Source organism: Oncorhynchus gorbuscha, linkage group LG20 (genome assembly GCF_021184085.1).
Source record: "Oncorhynchus gorbuscha isolate QuinsamMale2020 ecotype Even-year linkage group LG20, OgorEven_v1.0, whole genome shotgun sequence".
NCBI lineage: Eukaryota > Metazoa > Chordata > Actinopteri > Salmoniformes > Salmonidae > Oncorhynchus > Oncorhynchus gorbuscha.
In genome coordinates, this window is record NC_060192.1 from 33,161,143 (window position 1) to 33,171,854 (window position 10,712).

Genomic DNA, 10,712 nt, shown 5'->3' on the forward strand with positions numbered 1-10,712 from the left:
TTACTGGTACTGTATATATTTTTTTTACCAAGTAGCACTTCTGAAAAGGCACCGAATTGGTGGAACAACCTCTCTCTTTTGTACTCTCCCTCCCATGTCTTGCCTCTTATCTCTCTTACACACTTGCTCCTCATCCCTTCTGAAAAGGTGCCTGTGTAGCTTGGCGTTGTTATATGACAGGGCAGTATAAACAGATAGGTATCGTACGTCATGTCTGTAATCTGTCTCTGATTGTGTAAGGACATCAAAGGTCCATTTCTCTGAATCCCTGACATGTTGACGTGTCCGTATCCAGGCTACCATCACCGTAGCAATAGAAGTTGAAGGGAAAAAAGGTGAGGGTGCAGCCTCCTCTGACATCACTTGATGACATCACAAAAGATATGTTGGTCCTATTCTGGTTACTCAAAGTTCAGGAAAAACGAGTTGGCAGACATTCTCTGTGTTTTGTTCCCTCCCCTTCTCGCGCTCTCTTTTTCTCTCACTGTCATAGCCTCTTCTCACTGCCAGTCATTGTTTTTGTCCCAGTGAGATTGTGAGCTCCTCTCTTCAATTCTTTCTCTCGAACTCTCCTGTTGTCGGTTTGGTGTTTGGTGGTTGTGACCCCTCTATTATGCCATGGGAGACCCTGTGCCTTTCTCCATCCTGAACGAGAGACTGAGACCACAGTTTACTGCCATGGAACAACTCTGCTACTCCCTGCACACCCTGGAAGATGGACACCAGCTGCCTGGCATTGTCAGTGGCAGTTCAACCACACGGTCTACAATACTGAGAGATGAAATACAAACACAGGATGATTCAAGCTCAACCACGACCGAACCAGAGGATGACCCAGAGAAGGAGGATGTGGTCACAGAAAGGTTGACTTCTCTGACCGAAGAGGGGGACAACTGTCATGATCTGTTGACCATGACCAGTACCTGCTTGATGCAATCTTTGACCGCAGAAGATGCTGGTCCTGATGGTTCTGGTGAGCTGACTGTGGTCAAGGAGAGTTTGGCCATAGAGAATGGCGATCCAGGTGTTTTGACCATGGTCAGTGAGGGAGATGGTTCTGATGAGGTCAGTGAGGATAAGAGCCCTTTCAGACGGAGCTACATAGACCGAATCTTACCGGACCTCATCAGGAGTGGACAACAGATCAGCAGACGCAGAACATTAGGACCAGTGTCCGACACGGTGAGAGAGTGAGGGCCGGACAAAAATAAAATGTGTGTGCTGTGCGGCCAATAAATTATATTGAATATAATTTGACGCAGTACTTATGGTTTTCAAAGATCTTGGACCAGAACAGATCTTTCACCTCGTTCAGTACAAATGTGTCATACTCTGCTATAGAATGTTATCAGCTCATAGAGACAGGTTTGATTTGTGGCTGAAGGGAATGTTGTTGTCGCTCGTTGGGCTCTTATCAGTTAGGGACCTGGTGTATCTGTGTGCGTGTGTAATATGAGCTGTCGCATGCGTATCCAGTACAACAGGATTTGTCTCTGCTGTGTCTCATCTTCCAGGAATCTGGATTAGCACCGTTTACCACCGTGCCTGAGTTTTTCATGACAACATTTATTCTTAGCTGAAGGTTGTGTATGTGTGAGCATGGTTAAAGGTAGTGCCTCGGGTGGTGTGTGTGTGTGTTTTGCATGTAACACTGTTGGTGTGTCTAGTTGAAGGGAAGAGGAAATTCAGCAACACTTGTAGGAATTTGTTAAACATGCTTCTTTACAAACGTGCTTGTGTGTAGTTGAAGGAAGTGCGTCGGGAGGTGGCGCTGTCAGTGAGACGCAGTCTGAGGCTGAAGGCTCAGGTGGACAAACTACAGGAGAACAGAGACGAACCGGGATGGATCCAACACAGGGAGAAGGTAACACACACACTTCAAATACAGTCAAGCATAACCATACATTTGACAGGTAATTTCAAAGGTCATGCAATTGTTGAAACAAGATCAGTGTGATGTATAAAGGCTGAATAACAAGAATCACATGACAACAGGGCTTGAATGGAGGCTCTGGAAGTAGGCTAACAGGAGTGAATCCTTTCTGTTTCTGTGAAGCACGTCACCTTTAGAAGTCTGTGTTTATGTTGAACTCTTAACCCTCCCTCCCTCCATCCATCCTTCTCTCACCCCCTCCCTCCATCCATCCTTCTCTCACCCCCTCCCTCCATCCATCCTTCTCTCACCCCTCCCTCCATCCTTCCTTCTCTCACCCCCTCCCTCCATCCATCCTTCTCTCACCCCTCCCTCCCTCCATCCTTCCTTCTCTCACCCCCTCCATCCATCCATCCATCCTTCTCTCACCCCTCCATCCATCCATCCTTCTCTCACCCCCTCCCTCCCTCCATCCTCCTTCTCCCCCCTCCCTCCCTCCATCCTTCCTTCTCCCCCCCTCCCTCCCTCCATCCTTCCTTCTCTCACCCCCTCCCTCCCTCCATCCTTCCTTCTCTCACCCCCTCCCTCCCTCCATCCTTCCTTCTCTCACCCCTCCCTCCATCCATCCTTCTCTCACCCCCTCCCTCCCTCCATCCTTCCTTCTCTCACCCCCCCTCCATCCATCCTTCTCTCACCCCCCCTCCCTCCTTCTCTCACCCCCCCCTCCCTCCTTCTCTCACCCCCTCCCTCCCTCCATCCTTTTCCCTCACCCCCTCCCTCCCTCCTTCTCTCACCCCCTCCCTCCCTCCCTCCATCCTTCTCTCACCCCCTCCCTCCCTCCATCCATCCTTCTCTCACCCCCTCCCTCCCTCCCTCCATCCTTCTTCTCACCCCCTCCCTCCCTCCATCCATCCTTCTCTCACCCCCTCCCTCCCTCCCTCCCTCCTCCATCCTTCTCTCACCCCCTCCCTCCCTCCCTCCATCCTTCTCTCACCCCCTCCCTCCCTCCATCCATCCTTCTCTCACCCCCTCCCTCCCCCATCCATCCTTCTCTCACCCCCTCCCTCCCTCCATCCATCCTTCTCTCACCCCCCCTCCCTCCATCCATCCTTCTCTCACCCCCTCCCTCCCTCCATCCATCCTTCTCTCACCCCTCCCTCCCTCCATCCATCCTTCTCTCACCCCTCCCTCCATCCATCCTTCTCTCACCCCCCCCGACAGGAAATACAGCTCTGCCTCGGGTTCTGCTGTGGTACAAGTGGTTGCACAGCCTTTCCTCTATATGGAGGCTGTGCTCACTGCTCCTGTACTTTTTCAAAGTTTTTCTAAGGTTTTAATCAGTAACCGTGGTCAAATAGTTTTCAATGGTGTACTGTCAATTTAGAGCCAGATAGTACAGGATTTTGCTTTGTGCTTGTTTTTCCCAATAGGTAATGTAGTTTTTGTTTTGACTGTGTCATTTGGTTTATTCTGATTGATTGGATGTTCTGGTCCTGAGGCTTCAGTGTGTTAGTAGAACCAGGTTTGTGAACTCAGCCCCAGGACCAGCTGGATGAGGGAAATATTTTCTTGCATTGCAGGGCTTGGTAAATTATTTGAAGGGGTCACTATATTTTAGATATTTTCAAAACTTCATTGCTCTTTTTTGAGTTGTTATGAGTGGATATTGGCCTAATTCTGCCCTGCGTGCATTGTTGTAGATTTCCTCTGGACATGTACTGTAGGTGTTTGCCCCATTGAGTGAAATCTTGTTTTGCAAGTGGACTCCACACCTCGCTGCCATAAAGTACAATTGATTCAATGATACATTCAATTTGTTTTTGCCAAACTAGACGAGGTATTTCTATTTGGATTCGTTTTTTAGTGCTTTCTCTCCCAATTCATTCACTGACTCATTTAGGCGTCCAGTTGAGCTTATTTTGAAACCTAAGTAATTGTTGTGTGTGCAGTACTCTGTATATTTTGTACCAATCGAGATCTTCTCTGGAAAATCATTGTTTTAGTTTTTTTGGGTTTTACTGCCAAGGCCCAGGTCTGGAACATGCATGGAAACATGCATGGAAACAGGTGAATTAACACTCAGTTAGCAGGCTCAAGCAAGTGAAAACCCACATGGTAGCAAAAACTAACTAGCAGAAATGGTTAAGTTACAAATTATTTAAACACACTTTGCTGTAGGCTACTATTCACTAATGAACAAAAAATAATGTATGTCATAAATATTGTAATCAACTTACCAGAAAGAATGTAGTATTTGGCTCAGACAGTGTAGTAGTGTGGGCTCTGTAGCATCTCATTAGTGTGCAAGATCTTGAGTATCAGCTGTACATGTGATGGAAGAATGCACTGTGCATGCAGAGGGTTGCAATTCCATTGGATTGGGGATAGTTTAACCAAAATATGCCACAAGACTTAGAATTGCCTTGTGTATCCCACAAAAAAAGATTCACTGTTATAAGCTAACTTTTTTTGTTGGTGAATTTAAGAAAAATTCTCCAAATTCCAGGGATTAACTTCCTAGAAAGCTAACTGACAAATTCCGACCTAGCTATAGCACGATTAAGATATTTAAAAAAAAATCTAACTCACTGTCAATCTTGTCCTCGATCTTCAGTTGTATGATTTGATTACTTATATTTTGTAGCACATTTTCATTGTGATCTTAAAAACAAGAAGTTGTAAAAGTCAGGAGCTGTTCTTCTGCATGAATGTCTTGACTGTTTCTCTCTCCAGGTTACAGAGGAGGTTCAGTCCGTTCTGAGGTTGTTGCTTCCTCTGACAGAAGCAGAGTCCAGCATAGTAGAACCATCTGTTCAGGAGAACAGTCTGGACACAGCACTGGTCCTGCTGCAGAACGTCGCACGCAAACTAGCTCTCAGCCACACAGCACAGGTGAACCTAAACTAGCTCTCAGCCACACAGCACAGGTGAACCTAAACTCGCTCTCAGCCACACAGCACAGGTGAACCTAAACTCGCTCTCAGCCACACAGCACAGGTGAACCTAAACTCGCTCTCAGCCACACAGCACAGGTGAACCTAAACTAGCTCTCAGCCACACAGCACAGGTGAACCTAAACTCGCTCTCAGCCACACAGCACAGGTGAACCTAAACTAGCTCTCAGCCACACAGCACAGGTGAACCTAAACTAGTGCTCAGCCACACAGCACAGGTGAACCTAAACTAGCGCTCAGCCACACAGCACAGGTGAACCTAAACTAGCGCTCAGCCACACAGCACAGGTGAACCTAAACTAGCGCTCAGCCACACAGCACAGGTGAACCTAAACTAGCGCTCAGCCACACAGCACAGGTGAACCTAAACTAGCTCTCAGCCACACAGCACAGGTGAACCTAAACTAGCTCTCAGCCACACAGCACAGGTGAACCTAAACTAGCGCTCAGCCACACAGCACAGGTGAACCTAAACTAGCTCTCAGCCACACAGCACAGGTGAACCTAAACTAGCTCTCAGCCACACAGCACAGGTGAACCTAAACTCGCTCTCAGCCACACAGCACAGGTGAACCTAAACTAGCTCTCAGCCACACAGCACAGGTGAACCTAAACTAGCTCTCAGCCACACAGCACAGGTGAACCTAAACTAGCTCAGCCACACAGCACAGGTGAACCTAAACTAGCTCTCAGCCACACAGCACAGGTGAACCTAAACTAGCTCTCAGCCACACAGCACAGGTGAACCTAAACTAGCGCTCAGCCACACAGCACAGGTGAACCTAAACTAGCTCTCAGCCACACAGCACAGGTGAACCTAAACTAGCTCTCAGCCACACAGCACAGGTGAACCTAAACTAGCTCTCAGCCACACAGCACAGGTGAACCTAAACTAGCTCTCAGCCACACAGCACAGGTGAACCTAAACTAGCTCTCAGCCACACAGCACAGTTGAACCTAAACTAGCTCTCAGCCACACAGCACAAGTTCGGCCAGGGTCCTCAAGGATGCATTTAGTTCCTCAGTTTTTAGTGAATGTGACCCAGGCTTGCACTCACACCTCTTAGGTGAGCTTAGATCCCACCCCCACAGGCAAACCCATAGAATACAAAGATGAGTAAATCTATGCCTATCCAACAGTAGCTCAGAGGCTAACAGTTCATGTCAGGTGAGTTTAGACACCGCCCCTCAGGTGAGCCAAGACTGGTTCAGTTCAGGTATGTGACCTGATGGGTTCAGTTAGCTCAACCTTGTTTCAATGGAATTTTAATTACTCTGTGGCATTTAAATAACTCCCAGGCATAATGCATCACCACATGACACCCAGGCGTAATGCATCACCACATGACTACCAGGCGTAATGCATCACCACATGAAACCCAGGCGTAATGCATCACCACATGAAACCCAGGCGTAATGCATCACCACGTGACTCCCAGGCGTAATGCATCACCACGTGACTCCCAGGCATAATGCATCACCACGTGACTCCCAGGCATAATGCATCACCACGTGACTCCCAGGCTTAATGCATCACCACATAAAACCCAGGCGTAATGCATCACCACATGACTCCCAGGCATAATGCATCACCACATGAAACCCAGGCATAATGCATCACCACATGACTCCCAGGCATAATGCATCACCACATGACTCCCAGGCATAATGCATCACCACATGACTCCCAGGTGTAATGCATCACCACATGAAACCCAGGTGTAATGCATCACCACATGAAACCCAGGTGTAATGCATCACCACATGAAACCCAGGTGTAATGCATCACCACATACACGGAAGGTCAGAATACATCAGCAAAGATTTTATTCCAACTAGCAGAAGAACTGATGTCATCAATAGTAAGAAGCACCCTTTTATGTCCATGTATTCCATAACTGTGTGAATATAAATAAAACAAACCTGCCTTTTTTTCTCCCAACCACTTCCCCAGGATTCCCAGTTCTGGGTTAAAAAAGGGAATGGTATGGATGACAGTGCTGTTTTACAACAGGCACTACGGGACAGAGACGATGCCATGGACAAGTGAGTGCACACACACACACACACACACACACACACACACACACACACACACACACACACACACACACACACACACACACACACACACACAGCAAAGAGAATTGTCAATGCCTCCTCTAAGAGGGAACTGCATTGTTCCTGTAGAAAAATGACACATTGATGTTTTGTTTAGTTTTTTTCCCCTTCCTGTTGAACAGGAAGAAGGCCATGGAGGCGGAGCTTCTCCGCAGTAAGACAGAGATGATGTTACTGAACAACCAGCTGTTGGAGGCTGTGCAGAAACGACTGGAGCTCTCACTGGAACTAGAGGCCTGGAAGGTACTAAAAGATGGTGGGAGGAGAGAAAGAGAGAGCGAGTCGGAAAAATTGATATGTCTGAGACATACAGTAGCAACATATGGGCTCAGCTGGGGTTTGGTTACGGTGGAAAACAAGCTCTCACTAATGAGGGACAATGGCAAATTACCCATGGGTTCACACACACGGTATAATGCATCCAGCCGGTACATGTCACCAGCTGGTATCCTAGCATGATAATGGAGTAATCGAGGCTGGGGCCATCTGGTGGTGAGGGACCAACTTCCTCTAATGGTGCAATATGACATGACATACACCAAAGTGACCAGAAGTATGTGGACACCTGCTCGTCGAAAATCTAATTCCAAAATCATGGGCATTAATATAGAGATTGTCCTCCCCTTTACTGGTATGACGGCCTCCGGTCTTCGGATCATTACAGCGGGGACTTGCTTCCCTTCAGCCACAGGAGCATTAGTGAGGTCAGGCTTTGATGTTGGGCGATTAGGCCTGGCTCACAGTTGGCATTCCAATTTATCCCTAAGGTGTTCGATAGGGTTGAGTTCAGGGCTCTGTGCAGGCCAGTCAAGTTCTTCCACACCAATCTCGACAAACCATATCTGTTTGGACCTCACTTTGTGCACGATCATTGTGATGCTGAAACAAGAAAGGGCCTTCCCCAAACTGTTGCCACAATGTTGGAATCATAGAATGCCATTGTATGCTGTAGCGTTAAGATTTCCCTTCACTGGAACTAAGGGACCTAGCCCGAACCATGAAAAACAGCCCCAGACCATTATTCCTCCTCCACCAAACTTTAGTTGGCACTATACATTTGGGCAGGTAACGTTCTCCTGGCATCTGCCAAACCCAGATTAGTCTGTCGAATTGCCAGATGGTGAAGTGTGATTCATCGCGCTAGAGTCCAATGGCGGATAGCTAGCCGACGCTTGGCATTGCGCATGGTGATCTTAGGCTTGTGTGTGACTGCTCGGCCATAGAAATCCATTTATGGCCTCCCGAGTGGCTCAGTGTTGGGGCGTCACAACAGCCTGGGGTTCGATCCCAGGCCGTGACCGGGAGTCCCATAGGGCGACACACATTGGCCCAGCATCATCTGGGCTAGGGGAGAGTTTGGCAGGGGGGGCTTTACTTGACTCATCTCACACTAGTGACTCCTTGTGGCGGGCCGGGCATCTGCAGGCTGACTTCTGTCGTAATTTGAAAGGTGTTTCACACATTGGTGCAGCTGGCTTCGGGGTTAAGTGAGCGTGTGTTAAGAAACGCGGTTTGGTAGGTCATGTTCCGGAGGACGCATGACTTGACTTTTGCCTCTGCCAAGCCCGTTGGGGAGTTGCAGTGATGAGACAAGTTCGTAATCACAAAATTGGTGAGAAATAAACGAAGAATCCGATTTCATGACGCACCTGAAGTACAGTTCTTGTGCTGACGTTGCTTCCAGAGGCAGTTTGGAACTTGGTAGTGAGTGATGCAACGGAGGACAGACAATTTTTACTCACTTCAGCAGTCCCGTTCTGTGAGCTTGTGTGGCCTACCACTTCGTGGCTGATCTGTTGTTGCTCCTAGAAGTTTCCACTTCACAATAACAGCACTTACAGTTGACCGGGGCAGATCTAGCAGGGCAGACATTTTATGAACTGAAAGGTGGCATCCTATGACGGTGCCATGTTGAAAGTCACTGAGCATTAGTGAGTTCACACACATTAATTTTTTTACCATTACATCAATGGTCAGAGTGTGTACCAAGTTTGGTGTCTAAGGCCTCGATCACACCGAAAGAGTCATTGTATTTTTCGTACACCGGAAGTGCATTCATTTCCAATGGTATGTTGGATTTATCGAATGTATGCGTGGACGGTTTGACAGAACTGGTAGCAAAGTGTGAATGTTGAACTTTTGTTGCACACATCTTGATGACGTAGGTATTATCAAAGGTAAAACATAAATACAACTGCCATAATGAGAAATAATCCATCAATATTGTCTGTTTTTTTACCATTAGTCAATAAATATGTCAAATGTATTTCCGTGTGTCAGGACGACATCCAGCGGATCCTGCAGCAGCAGCTCCAGAGCCAGCAGGAAGCAGAACAAGCCCAGAGGAAACCCTCCCGTCTGGGGCTGCTGAGGAGAACTAAAGAACCCCCACACCAGAGGCCAGCCTTCACCCCTGCACCCTCTCCGGCCCTACAACGCACCCCTGTTACCTGGAGGGACAGGCTGAAGAGGGGGAAGACTGGTCGTCATGGTGACCAGGAGGCAGCGCAGGCGTCACCGGTGTCGCGGTCGTCGAGTAGCAGCAGCAGACTGGAGGGGTTTCATACCATAGACTTATAATACAACATGAGAGGGACAAATCATTGCTACTTGATACATTTTTCAAACTGTTGATTCCTACTGGGAGAGATACATGGATTACACACATTCACAATGAGTATAAATCTCTACTTGAGGAAAACATTCATAGTACATTTGGGTTGTAGAGTCTCTCCATCTGTAATCATTAATTTAACTATAACGCGTGTCTTTGATTAAAGTAATTGAAACGTCCTTCCAAATGCTGAGCGTGCTGTTTATTCTAGTCGAGGATACAAGTACACAGCTAAAAATTTTGGATGAAACAGCCACAATGTCCCAAGGATATCACAATTTACCAAGTGCAGACTAACTGGTATGAGACAGGAAGACAAGACGTTCGTTTTTTTCCCCCTTCAATTTTAATATACATCAGTAATACATCATTAAATATTTCTCAATTATTCACCCAATGTATCTCAAACTACATAACATTTGACATTGAATGAACGTTACTGTGGCAAAGTTAAAATGCATAGGCCTATCGACAACTGAACCAGAGGATGAAAAGGCATGCTCATAGTAAAATAGACTAAATTACTGTTTGTCAATTTCAACATGAACATAAATAAATTAAACATTTCATCTCATACCTGGGTTAAATTGGTTCAATTAGTATTGGTTTTATTTCAAATACTTTAGGTGTGCGCTTGATTGAGCTTGTACAGTGTTAATGGAATAGTCCCAAAAGTGCAAAGCCCATCAACCCAGGTTCAATATCTGTAAATCTTTCCCCTAGACACATTCTTGACCAACAGAAAGCCAATATGAACCCTGGGGTCTGAGTATGATTGGTAGGGGATTGCCTAGCTACTCAATTACAACTATTTTAGTTAAAACAAGGGTAAGCTTGTTCAACACGAACCATTCTGATATATTTAGTTATTTAAACCTGGCATCCAATGGAGTACACTTTTTGTTTAACTTCCAACTGATCAAAATACTTTCAACTACAAAAATTAAACACACTAGGACCCTTTTGGGGCTATGAGTTACTGTGATAAAATATAACTGGCAACACGGAGACCAGTCTCAAAGCTGCTGGATAACTGCGGAAAACTTGGTACAAATTTTACAGAGATGAAAAAGAGATGAACAAAAAAGCCTCAGAGGCACAAACACACAGACAGACTGAGCTGCAGTATCACCGATTGTACTTTTCCCTA

General features: G+C 46.7%; 1 protein-coding gene across 1 annotated transcript; it reads left to right on the top strand.

Annotated features, from left to right (window-relative positions):
• Positions 1-390: 390 nt before the first annotated feature.
• bicdl2l (bicaudal-D-related protein 2-like) lies at positions 391-10,641 on the top strand. Its single transcript, XM_046316724.1, has 6 exons — positions 391-1,182; positions 1,745-1,864; positions 4,607-4,765; positions 6,782-6,873; positions 7,071-7,191; positions 9,229-10,641. Exons 1-6 carry the CDS (start codon positions 619-621, stop codon positions 9,526-9,528), a joined length of 1,356 nt encoding a protein of 451 aa, XP_046172680.1. The 5' UTR covers positions 391-618; the 3' UTR covers positions 9,529-10,641.
• Positions 10,642-10,712: the final 71 nt, after the last annotated feature.

Excerpts from the sequence above, each read along its gene's own strand:
- bicdl2l (XM_046316724.1), top strand. The coding sequence starts at position 619 with ATGGGAGACCCTGTGCCTTTCTCCATCCTGAACGAGAGACTGAGACCA. Across the intron at positions 1,183-1,744 it reads TAGGACCAGTGTCCGACACG|TTGAAGGAAGTGCGTCGGGA; the intron begins GTGAGAGAGTGA and ends GCTTGTGTGTAG. Across the intron at positions 1,865-4,606 it reads GGATCCAACACAGGGAGAAG|GTTACAGAGGAGGTTCAGTC; the intron begins GTAACACACACA and ends TTCTCTCTCCAG.